Below are 13,637 nucleotides of genomic sequence, written 5' to 3' on the forward strand. Positions count from 1 at the left end.
AGAGGGGAGGCCCTTGGTCCTTTGTAGGCTTGATGCCCAGCTTGGGGGAATGCTAAGGCAGTGTGAGGCAGGAGTGGATAGGTGGGTAGGTGGGGGAGCACCCTCATAGAAGCAGAGGGAGAAGGGATGGGATAGGGGTTTGCATAGGGGAAACTGGGAAGGGAAATAACATTTGAAATGTAAATAAACAAAATAGCCAATAAAAATAATAAACACTCTTCTCCTGTGGAAAAAGATAAAAAAAAATTTTCCTTAAAAAAAAAAAAAGTTCTGCTTACAATGCCTTTCAGTATAATTCATTTCAGGTACACACACACACACACACACACACACACACACACACACACGTCTCACCTGTGCCTTAACAAACGTTCTTGGTCCTTAATAGACTGAGTGTTGTCCTGTAACAACCAGCTCTGGAATCGTGTGATATCAGAACAGTGAGGAAGTTGGCTGGTTTCTTGCAGTTTATGTAGTTGTTTTGAAATCAATTGCTATTTTTTCCAAAAAAAAAAAAGTCAGTACTATGTGTTTTTACATTTCCAAGAAATGACATCATTAAAATTCCCATATTTTATAAATAATAAATTGTTTAAAAGCATTTAATTCTATTTTGAATCCACTCCAAATGTGGACAGCTAAACTAAAATAAGAATTTCTCTCTCTGCAAATATAAGATGAATAGTTTTTTGGTTCACTAATGCTATATTTTTCTCTTTGCTTATTTTCCTGTTTATTTATTTATCTATTATTATTTCAAATGACACAAGGCCTCACAACATGTAGCTCAGGCTAGACTTGAACTCATCGTTCTCCTGCTCCAGCTTTTCAGCATTCTACAACTTCAAATTCATGCATATCTTAGCCATGCTCATTTTTCTTTAACTTTCTTACTTTGTAATCTAAAATTGTGAGCATTGCTTCATTCTGATGTCTCTTGACTCAAGAAAACCTTGAATCCATTTATACATGTTCCACAGACAGAGAACAGACAGGAGGGGCAGGAGAAAATGAGACAAGGAGGAGGGAGGAAGGGCAGGGATAGGCAGAGAGAGAAGCAGTCTAGACACAGCTTTGATTCAAGACTAAAAGAAACTCATTGTGTATAATCTAAGAATTCTTCATCACTTTTATGAACTTTTGTGAATGAATGCAGGTATATGCACTAGATAAATCGCACAGTCACAATCACATCACAGTTTTAACTATTACATAGGGTATTATAGCTGTGACAAAACAAATCATCTGTTTCTAAAACTGCTTTGGTTTCAGCTTTAAAACTTTCAGTACAATAGACAGCTTCTGGTGTCAGCTACTAAGTAACTTATCTGCCTTATTGAATTTTGAGTACACTGAATTATTTACTAAATTAACAGCTAAATATAAAATATAATACTAAATGTTAGTATACTGATGATATGATCTAACCTCTTTTTATTGGACAAATGTTGCAAGTTCCAAATATTGTTCATTTCTGCTTGCAAATTTCAAAAACAATATTATTTAATGTGCAATTAAACTTCAAAATATAAGAAAATATTACACATGTAAATAAAACTTTAGATTCTATTTAAACTAATTTTAAATTTGTAACTTACCTGTTCTCTTAAATAGTTTCGTTCAAAGTCTAATTTTAGGCTGGTCAGGTATTGGCGGTATTTATTCAGCTCTCTCAAGCTACATACAATCTAAAATCAAAAACCAAACTGTATAAATGTTTTACATAAATGAAGATTGAATAGTCATAACAATTGCTTATTAGAAGACAAATAAAAGCAATGACAATTTGATGACATTTGGGTACGAAGAGTAAATTTCATAGGCGGGACCTCTGCATTTGTAAGAAAGAAATTGCTACATGAAAATAAAATTTTATTACTCTACTATAATAGCAGATTTATTATTCAAAAGTAATCATAATTACTAAAACAATAATTCCAATTAATTATACTTGGATTATGATCATAAATATAATGTTCAAATGCAATAAGAATAATCTCACAGGATGCTAACAACTACATTTCCTACATTCGTATTTCAACTTTTAAAAATGTAAATCACATACAAGAAAACAGTACCATTACAGACAGAAAAAGAGAACCATGATTCAGTGGAGAACATTGCTATACCTTTGCCTCTTCAAAGAACTTGTCAATAATTTTTTATATTAAACAGAAAAAGGTGACTAAAATTATCAGAAGTGGAAGCTGTCATTGTCTCATCCCTGAGTATTCTATAAAAAACTGACCAAGAAGTATCTGGTTATAACAGAGTTAATGATGACATTTTCGAAAAATGGTTCTTGGAACAAAGCTGTGAAGGTTAACCTAGTGACTGGCTGACCTACTGACTAGAGCTTCAGTGGTGTGGACAGGCTGGACTATTACAGATCCAGAACTCAATCATGACTGATTGTTGAGTATGCTTACATATTCCTTGCTTATCTGTATTGGCACTTACCTACTGTCACTAACAGATAAACCCCCTTCAAATGTATTAACAAACCCCAATTTTCTATTCATCAAAGGGTTAAAAACGCTACTCATATAGCATCCAGGGCTTAGAGCTGAGATTTCTTTGTTTGGATATAATGACTTTTCTGATTTTTTCCACCAATGTATTTGAAAAGTCTCTTGATTTATGATTTCTCTGTTTGGTTATTATAATAACTTTATGAAGTTATTTCTACATTAGATTATGGAATTCGGGGATAATTTATATCAGTGCTTCTGAGCTATGGTCACTCATTTTTGGCTCCAGAAGAAATTATTTCTTATTCCCTTCGAGGTGAGAGATGTGTTTTTGCATCAAGAGACTGCCTTTCATTAGGGTAGGAAAGCAAACACAACATAGTATAAGATCTCATTGATTTAAAAAAACAAAGCAAGCAACCTTCAACTTACTTTGTTATTGCTGGTGATGTAGCCACCTTTCTTAAGTCTCCTCAGAATATCTTTGCGCTTATAGTACGTTCTTAAATGTGGATCATGGAGACTTTTATATTGGGTTTCCAAAAGTCGACAGTAAGGATCACTCAGGTTAAAACCATAGGAAGGTCGAAAAAGCTGCAAAAAGGCAGATATTAAAATATTACAAATACAAATTAATGTATTTTCATTTTTAATTAACCTGTTGACATGACTAGAAAAATCAAACATGCAATTTAAATTTGAACTGGGAATAAGCAAGCAACAGGAGGATTTACTCTTGCAGGCTTCCTTCTTCCCCTGCCCACATGAAGTGATTTAAACAGTTGGCCTATCTAAATCACTTCCTTCCCTGATGCATCAGCCTCTGGCCATGAGACAAGAAGAGAGAGAAGAAAAAGAAGGGAATAGTGTTTAATTTGTTGTAAGAAATGAAGCCAATGCCAGGATTCTGTTTTTCGTTTCCTCCCTAAATTGAAACACTATATTCAGAAGAAAAAAAGATAATAGCAATTATTATGTTTCAATAATCTGAAAGTCAAGAAAAGTAGTGGAAAAATCTTTCACTAAACTTAAATGGAAATAATGCATATAACAGTAGAAGTAGAATTCAGGTGCTAAAGACTAAGGATAAAGAATCATAGTGTCTTAGGGACTTTAACAAGCCAAATAGGTTGAGGTTACAGTCATATAGAAAGTCATATAATTCAAGATATTGAAATACTAGTTTTAAGGCAAATTAAAAATCATGGGTTTTCATCCTATATGTTAATACCAAACACAACTCCATACAGTAAATACTATTATATAAATATAATTTTGCCAAATAAACATAAATATTACCATATAAATACCATAATAAACATAGCCATATAAAAGAATGGAAAAGATGTTCCTTTCCACTTAATATTCATGAATTACTAGTCTTGTATTATGAAGGAAATACCTAAATCATTTAATCTCATTTATCAAGTAAATCAGTAGCGGAGTCAGATTTTGGTATGAGTTCTCGGTTAATTTTTTCAAAGAAAGAATGATAATAGCTTATACAAAGGCTTATGAAGAAGAAAAAGAAGGTAGATAACAGAAGTCTGTGTGAAAATGTGCTAATGTTGTCTTTGTAGTTTTTCAGCTTTAAAGCTTGCTAATGTAATACCAAGACTGCAAAAGGTGAAGATGTTGGAGTTGGAGGAGATGAAAAAGCAGAGAGCATGGGTCCTGCTTTAGACATCTAATTCAGTTCACATTACCACAAAATATTGAGCACCATTCCAGTGTGTGACCTCTGTTTAGTCTACCTAAAGCTACAAGCTCAGTTCACATCTTGAGTATTGCAGAGTTGGATGGAATAGGCTCTAAAACAAACTAGAAGCCAGAAGTGCCTTTAAGGGGAAGCCCCAGGGAGCAAGATAGCAGAGCAGCTCTTCCTTTGAATAAAACACACCTTTGTTAAGTCCCTAAGTTCTTGTTTTTTTTTTTAATTAATTACTTTATTTTCATTCCAAATGTTGCCCCCTCCCAATCACCCCTCCCAGAGTTCATCACCCTATTCCTCCCCTCCTTTGCCTCTGAGAAGGTGCTCCTCCTCCATCCCTGAACTCTTTTTTTTTTTTAATTGGGCATTTTATTTATTTACATTTCAGATGCATTCCTTTTTCATTATTTCCCCTTCCTAGAAACCTCTATCCCATTCCTCCTCCTCCTTTTGGCTTTTATACCATTTTAATTACATGCAGGTATAAAGTCAGTTCTAGTTTGAGGAACTAGCAATACAATAGATGTAAATACTCAAGCAATAAGCAAGACAATAAACACAAATAGTCAAAGAACAAGCAAGGCATTAAAGACAAGTCTGTGAACACTCCTGTGATCACTGTTTCTAGGGGCTTATCAGGATATACAAAATATCTGGGCCAACTTCCCTGTCCTAGCCCAAAGTCATTTTCATGTCTGAAGCCTACATCATTGTTCTAGCCTTAAATTTAGATTCCTGGCTGAAATAACTTTGTTCTAACCTAATATTTAATTTCATCCCTGAACTCTTAATGCCACAACTTAAATACCTTTCAAAGGGCCTAATTAGACAGGTAGATTGAATGACTACCAAAGTTTCCCAGAGAGCATCAACTTCCTAAATTCCTATAGCTCAAAGTCTAATTCAGTGAAATTTGGACCATATAAGAAGTAAACGTTTTATCCTGAGGGAAACAATAAAACAAAGAAATATTTTGTCTCTCTTAGATGGTGACATTTGGCTGCTATTTTTTTTTTTAGATGTTGACAAACATGTTTCTCAATAACAATTGAAGTAACCACTCAACAAAAATATATTAAGCCTTATTCAGTATCACTTAAGAATGGAGGAGGCTAAGGATGGGTTAAAAAGCTAAGCGTTTTAAGGGATGCAAGCAGCACCATACAATCTACTATACATGATGAGTATAGGTATTCAACCTAAATAAATGTTAATTCTAAATTGGTAACTCTGATATAGTTCACACGTGATGCTCTGGAATGACTCAGATTAACAAATGAGGAAGAAGATGATGAAGAAAAGAGAAAAATTGGAGGAAAATTGGATAAAAATGCAGTGGTTGTTGGTTCTCTGGGCATCAAGAAGATGGCCTGGAAGAGCTCAGTCTGAAGCTGTAGTAGAGAAAGAGAGCTAAGATGATCAGGGGCCTTTTATCCTCATAGAAGCAGGGACTTTTCCTATTTGTTAGAATTATAATAATAAACATGAAAATTACTTCAAATCTATTTTAGAATCTTATTACGTGAGATAGGTGTTGGCTCAAAGAAAAAACAAAACCAACAAAGAAGTCATTCATAGATTAGACTCAATATTGGTTAAAAATCTAATACCATAATTAATAGCCAATAGTCATAGTCTTTGAATCAAATGTTTCTAAGAAAAAACTTAATACACAGGCATGGAAGGGGCTTATAATTAAATGTTAATCTGTTGCTATGTAACATAAATTAAAACAGAGCCAAGAATCTAAATCCTTTTGATCATGATTCTATAAAACAGTATTCGATGGAATTGTTTTATATATCATCTAAACAGTATCTGTGGTAAGATGTCTCTTAGTACACGTTCTCCTAATGTACTTTGCTATATTCGCTAACTGCAAGGAGAAAAGAGTATAGAAATATAAGACAATTAACATAATTATAAGAGGTTTCCTTACCTTTTCACTGATATTCGTAGTAAAATATACAGTATCAGTTCCTGGGATCATAGGCAGCTTGACCCCAAGAGGAAGATCTAGGAGCTGAGCAGCTCCTACCCCTGGTATTGGGGTTTTGTGTGCGCCCTGTCAAATATAATCAGAGAATGTGTCTTTTCTTTTGTTAATAGTCTTTTGCTTTGACCCAAATCCTCACACAACAAGTATACAAACCCAAGAATCAACGGGTAAGGTCTGAAGGGGCACATCCTTCCACAGTCCCTCTCTTCAGCCAGCCTAAGTCTCCCTGCTATAGCCATACAAGAGCTGGTATTACTGCTCCCAGGCCCACAATGGCTACTCAAGCCTGAGGCCCGACATCCACATCACCGAGGCCTCTCCACTTACATTTCTACTTACATCTCCGCATTGCTGACTGTCCTCAGCCACGGTGCTGGAGGCTGCCTTGTTGGCGGCCACATTGGCGGTCTTAGAGCAGGCGCTGAGGTACAGCTCCATGGCAGCCTGGGCTCAAGTCCTCCCTGGATGCTTCCTGGCTTCCTTCGCCTTGGTCCCTCAGTTCCGAATGACCGGTGCCAGCCCCCTGCGGCCCCACGAGCTTACGTTCCACATGGAACAGTGGCAGCCGCGTAGGAGACAAAGTGCCTCAGATTGGGAAATTCGGCCAAGAGACTCGGACTATGACTACCTCAATCGAAAGTCTGGTTCTCTTGGAAACCCTCCTCTCTCAGACAATCCATACAAACAAAAAAAATTTTTTTAAATTGTTCTGGGTAAGGGGATGAGATAAGAGAGCCAAGATAGTTAATATCCCCTTCACCAATACTCTATACTGCTTCCATGCACACCTAAGGCCAGAGGCCTGTCTATTCATCCATATTATCCAATGAATACATTGTACCACCTCATTCCCAAGCCCTCATGCTGTTCCATGTCAGGTCCACATCCCACATAGAATCCTGCTCCTTTCTGACTCCTGCCTCCTCTACTCTTCCCCTTTCCTTTAGTATCTCTCCTGCTCTTTCTGGGTCCTCTATTTTACCCTACTTCTTCCTGTTGATTAACATCCAACCCAGTTTTGTAAAGTTCTCAGCTTTGAGTCAGCCATGGCAGAACAGGGTAGAACAGAACCATAAAATACGGTGCTCATCTTTGAGCAGCTACATCTAACAGTAGGTACTAGGCAGGGATCTGATTGGTCAAGAACTAGAACTTCGTTTCAAAGGTTCCTGAGGTGTGGTTGATATACCCCTCTCAGTGCTGAGACTCTGTCTGGCTCAAAGTTGTGTGGGTCTTGTACATGCTTGGCACATTTTTTGAGTTCATATGTCTGTCAGTTTGGGTTCCTTGATCCATTGCCACTGTTTTTGGGCCATGTAAAACTTTTATCTATACATATTAAATTCTTCTATAAATTTATAAACACCTTGTCAATGAGCTACCTTTTTATTTTCAAAGATTAAGGAAGGACATAATAATCTCAAAACCAACATCCTTCCAAATGTGACAATACAAATTACTATTGTGTATTGTTTGATTGAATACTTGTATAAGAAGGATCTAGAGACTGAAGTGCAATTTCTTTTTCAATTGATTATAGTAACATGGGGGAGACAATATCCTAATGACATTGTATGGCAACAGGTAAAACTTCCAGTGCCAAGAATAGGTTACATTTTGTGAAATCATTGGCCAAACGGAACTTCTGGAAACTCTCAAATATCACAGACTGTTGTCAAGGCTGGTGCTGGCTTTTGGCAACATGATTGTAAGGCCCTACTACTGATGACATTGCTTATGTCACTGAACATGAAGAAATAGATCTAGTATCTAACTAGAAGCTTCCATCCTACTGACCAGATTCTGTGGTGCAGGAAGGCACTTTACACACTGAAGGGAAAGATAATACTGTCACCCACAACAGCAACCTGTCTGCAAAATACACTGGCTCAATAGTGGTACAAAAGTTATGGGAATAACTAATCACCCTTTAGTGGTAGTTAGGCCTATTTCATGTGATGGAACCAATACCTGACACTGCTGAAGAGTCCAAAAACCTGGGGCTAGGTAGAGCATAGGGAACAGGTGACAGCCTACCCTATTATTCTGTTAAAAGAACACAGAGGAAAAATGGCTTCTAATGATATACTGATAATCCATAGATCAGAGTAGTGTCTTCTTATAGTAGACGATAACACAGAAACCCACAAGTAGGCAATGGACAGAGAGACAGATTTGGGATCACTCAATGTTGGATGGCATATGTTCATCAAACTTCCTTTTGAAGGCTTCGGGGTCATTTGAAAAGAGGTGAAAAGATTATAAGAGCGAGAGGGGATGAATGACTCCAAGAAACAGTGTCTTCCAGACTCAAAAACTGATAGACATATGAACTCAAAAATGTGTCAAGCATGTCCAAGACATGTACAAATTTAAGACAGACAGAGTCTCAGCACTGAGAGATGTATATCAATAACACTCCAGGGAGGACTCATGCCTCCATGCTCAGGGGTAGTTGGTCAACTCAAAATGAATGCCTTTTTGTTTAGTTTTGAATTTTTTTTTGTCTTATTGGCTTGTTGAATGTTTTGATCTTTACTTTTGTGTATTTTTTATTTTTCTTTTGAGAGAAAGAACATAATGTGATGTGGATAGGAAGACTGGAGGGATTTGGATAATGTTGGGGAGGGGATGATATTGGATCAAATAATATAAAAAAATTAAAAACATAAAAAATATAATAGTGTTTAAAGTTGTAACCCAAGTCAATACTAATAGAGCAGAAGCTCATGCTAACTATCCAATTATTTAAGTTTAAGTTTCTTTTTATTAAATTAAAATGAGTATTTAGTTCAGAAGGCTTTTTTTGTTGTTCTTATTCTGCAAAACCACATCATATTCTGTACAACTACCGCAGAAATAAGGTGGCGCTTTTTAAAGAATAAACATTCATTTTAACACAGTTAAGTAAAGTGCCTCTAATTGTGGTTTTGTAATTTCCTTACTTTTTAATCTTCATAGTACCAAATTAAAGGAAATTTGTTTTTTGTTAACATAGAATAATTGTCACTGATTCATGTAGTTGATATAGTAACCATTTTAATGCATGTGCTCAGAACAAGTGGCAATTAAAATATTACTACATTCTTATCATCTCCTGCCAGCTGGCTGTTTATATTAACATTGCAGGGGATCACATTGCCATTTAAGGTGGCTCCTTATCAGTTATGGCTAGGTTTTATATTGTTGCTAATATTTTCACCTCATTAGTAAAGAGTCTGAGAAAAGCTTTATCTTTAGTGTGGGTTCACATGTAATGAAGTTGAGAATAAGGTGAATCTTTGGAGACATTCTGTAAGAAACAAACAAACAACAAAACAAAACCAAAACCAAAGAAAACAATGAAGCCCTGCCCACCCCCTTCTTGCTGAGGCTTCTCCATACATAATACCTTGTCAGCTGTAAGCTACTCATTCTCTTATACAGTACATCTGTATGTTCGTCATACTCTTTTCAATTTCCTTCTTGAAAATTCTTCTCAATCATGTTATTTTTAGATATAGTCCCTAAGTGCTGCCTAGTTTTATGTCAACTTGGTACCCACTAGAGTTATTGGGAAGAAGAAAACATCAAATGAGAAAATGTGCCCCACCAGATTGGCCTGTGAGCAAGCCTGTGGCACTTTATTTCTTTTAAATTAGTAATTGATGTGGGATGATCGGTGCCATTGAGGATGGTCCCACCCTTTCACAGATGGCCTTACAGCATATAAAAGATTAGTCTGATCTTGGAGTGCAAGCCAGGAAATAGCACTCCCCATGGACTTTGCATAGCTTCTGTCTCCAGGTTCCTCCCTGTTGCCATTTCTGCCTTGGCTTTCCCCAATGAACTGTGACTCAGAATACACAAGTCAAACAACTCCTTTCCTCCTTAAGTTGTGTTAGGTCATGATGCTTTATCACAGTGGTAGAAACCCTGACTAGCTAGCTACAAGCAGAACAGTGATGGGTTTTGCTTCATAGTGCACGTTGAAAGAGTCTTTGTAATTATTCTTATGCCACTCATTTTATGTTATTAGCATAAATACACCCTCATGTTGCTTCATTTGTGTTTAGTATATCTTTGCTTCTTTCTTTTCTTTCACACTCAGCATAAAGAATCTTAGTTGAACTATATATATACCGCCTCTATTTTTGAAAGCCTTATGCAAAAATATCACAATATAAAGGTATTTACTCATAAAGATATGCTCTTTGGTTTGTGTACATCTGTGCACTTGAGAAAGGGTCTAAATCTGGCCCAGGCTCTTGAACTCACAGCCCAGCATCAGTCTGTGGACTGAGATTATAGGCATGTGCTACTCTGCCATGCTTGGTATGATCTTCTAAATAGTCTTATTGCTTTTTTTTCTCTGTCCTGGCCCATTCAGTGAATATTATTAAAGTTAGGAACTATTTTTCTGTGATTTTACAGATACAAAAGAAAAATTTCTCCTTAAGAAAGCTCAGAGAAAATGTGTCCTTTGAAGGCTAAATAGCCCATATGCCCACGTCACACAGGTGCTTCATTTCAAATATGGACTACAGCTGTTTTAGATCTGTTGTTATTTAAAATTAAAGTTGTTATGCTTTCGATACTCTTCAAATCCTGAGCATTGGTTTTATGTGAATTTAATTATGGGGTAATTATCTCCTATGAAACAGTTCTTACATTGGAGGACTTATAATACTGTACTTTAACTAATTGTCTCAAGTGTTTTTCCTTTCTTTCATAACAGAAACAATTAGACAACTGATTTTCATAAGTATTATTTTGAGGCTCAGATACTTAAACTAAGTTTTCTTTAAAAATTTTAAAGCAAGTCTATGAGTTTACTCTGCTACAACGATATACTAGAAAACTTTGCTTTATTCTTTGGTGGTCTGTATCAGAAAACTAGTAATGATAATCAGTATCATTTTTTAACATTATCAGTATTAAGTTGTTACTTGCTACTTTATTTTTTTCAATCTTTCACCTTTTGTGATGTAGGGACAATTATTTACAGTTAGTATCTTTTAAAAAGAGAATAGATATTTTCTATTTAGTGATTAAACCAAAAGTGAATGAAAGATAGCAACAACTTTATGTTTTCCCACATTAAATATGTCCGAATTTTACCTGTACTATGGTCAAATATAAGAAGTTGTTGATGGTTATAATTATTGCTACCCGCAGTTTTTATTTGTGGCAGGCTCTTTTTAAGTTATAGAACTTCCCAGACCCGCTGACTCCCACCTAAGCCAGCCTTGTGGATGCAGTCGTCAGCCTTATGGGTGCAGTTCTCAAGCCTCAACTTCCCGAGTGGCTGGGATTTCAGGCTCGCATCACAACAGCATGCTCATAATTTTTAACTCTATTTTTAAATTTGGCAAGCATGGGATTAAGTTCTTTGGCTGAATTATTTCATTGGACCATTACAAAGCAGATGACGTTAAATCTATTACCCTTCCATTTAAGAGTAAAAGTGGTTAAGTGTTCCCAAGGAAGAAGAAGGTAGTGATTCATAAAGTCCTAGTAGTAAAATAAATGTAAATAACTGACCTCTCCCCAGATAAATTGATAACATTTCCCGGGAATAGCTCATTATGTATGGAGTACATTGAGCAGGGTGTCTGGCTTAACCACCAGTGTTGCAGAGAGAAGGCTCAGTGCTTATGAACACTGGTTGCTTTCCGAGGACTTGGGTTCAATTTGTAGCATGTACATGAAGGGTCACAAAATCTAGTTCTAGGCCAATTAATACCATCTCTGGCCTCTAAGGGCACTACACCTGCATGGCACACAGACACACACATGCAGGCAAAACACATACGTAAAAATAAAGGTTGAAAGTTAACAAAACAGAAATGCAACCCAGTATGTTTTCTTAGGATTATCATTTGTTCTTTGACAATGTTGTGTGATATATTGCACTTCTCTTGGCAAAATGATTTTTATGCTGCAAATACTCCCTAACTTCTGTTGTAATATGAATATGTTTTAGTGACTCTCCGAGATTATAGCTTATAGGAAGGTATTTATATAAGACAGGACTAAAGTAAAAACATATAAATCCGAAATCTGATTAGCCTGTGTTATTAATTGTGTATACATTTGAAATTACTAGTAAATCTTTATAATAAATAAGGTTAACGAATCATGTACGCCTTATTTGAAAATGTAAGCCTTAGAGTTATCTCAAGACTTAATAGATTGGGCAATGCTACGGATTAGAAAAGGAATATTTGTCATACTTTTGAGCTCTTGTATGTTATCTTAGTAAAACAAGTTTTCTTTGTTACTCTAAAAACAAGCAATAAAACAAAGCAAAATCTAGTAGGTATTTATAAAAAATAGTTGTAAATTTATATCACGTATTATTTACTTTTCTATTTCTGTGATAAAACACCATGACCAAGGCAACTTATAAAAGGCAGAGTTGAATTATTTAGTTTTACAGTTCCAGAGGGAGGAGAGTCTATTATTATCGCAGTGAAGCTTCAAGTGTGGCATCAGACATATTTAACTGTAAGCACAAAGCAGAGAGAGCAGACTACAATTGTCTGGAGTCTTTAAACTCTCAAATTCCTCTCTTAGTCACATAGTTTTTAGTTGTTGACCCTATATTGTGGGTATCTTTGTCAAAGAAACTAAGTATTTAAACATCAGAGCCTATTCTTAACCTACTTTTTAACCAAATGGACGTTAAACATCAGAATCTGAATGTATGATAGATAACAATTCTAAAACCTATTTAAAATTATTATAACACTCATTTTAAATAATATGCAAGAAGATTCTGTGCAATTGTTAACAGATGTGACTTAGTACATGTTGCGTCTTGCTCTCATTTTATTAGCATTTTATTTTCTATCTATGGAAGCAAGTATTAGTGCATTAATTTGAATATATTATATTTTCTGTGACCAAAATAATTCAAAAGAATACTCAGTTTCTTGGATATTCTTAACTTTTCCCCCTGAGTCTGTACTCAAATAAATCAGACTTTCCATCAGTTTCCTCCAGTTTTATCAAAATAACATGAGAGAGAATGTTTCTGTTTCTATTGAGAATGCTAGATTCCTGTTGTGGAGAAAACTTTCAAAGTTAGTGTCATTAATTTTGTGACAATATTCAGACATCAGACAATCATTCAAATTCCTACTCTTTATATGAAATTGATGATTAATCAGGACACATTTTCTAATTGATAGCATTCTGATGTTTAAAATGTTAATGTTCTAAAATATGTAAGATTTTAGCAACTTTGTCAATAATTAATTGACTATGGATGTATGGATTTATTTCTATGGCTTCCTTTATATTCTCCTTGTCTACCATCTTCTTATGCCTGTACCATACCATTTTGCCTGCCATAGGTTACATGTTACAATGTCTCAAACTGTTTTCTCTTTTCCTCAAGATTGCCTTGGCTAATCTGAAGTTTTAAAGAACTAAAATTTATAGTAAGTATGTAACAAAAGCAACAAAGTTA

General features: G+C 35.4%; 1 protein-coding gene across 1 annotated transcript in view; it reads right to left on the reverse strand.

Moving 5' to 3' along the window:
* Fsip2 (fibrous sheath interacting protein 2) overlaps positions 1–6,619 on the reverse strand; it is a 64,036-nt gene extending 57,417 nt beyond the window's left edge. The window contains exons 1-5 of the mRNA XM_028763031.1: positions 6,521–6,619; positions 6,122–6,247; positions 2,904–3,065; positions 1,599–1,688; positions 355–494 (exon numbers count right to left, since the gene is read on the reverse strand). Of these exons, the coding sequence (XP_028618864.1) occupies positions 355–494; positions 1,599–1,688; positions 2,904–3,065; positions 6,122–6,247; positions 6,521–6,619 (617 nt within the window). The remainder of the gene's footprint in view (positions 1–354; positions 495–1,598; positions 1,689–2,903; positions 3,066–6,121; positions 6,248–6,520) is intronic.
* Positions 6,620–13,637: the final 7,018 nt, after the last annotated feature.

This window comes from Grammomys surdaster, unplaced genomic scaffold (genome assembly GCF_004785775.1).
Source record: "Grammomys surdaster isolate TR1022 unplaced genomic scaffold, NIH_TR_1.0 136, whole genome shotgun sequence".
Taxonomy (NCBI): domain Eukaryota; kingdom Metazoa; phylum Chordata; class Mammalia; order Rodentia; family Muridae; genus Grammomys; species Grammomys surdaster.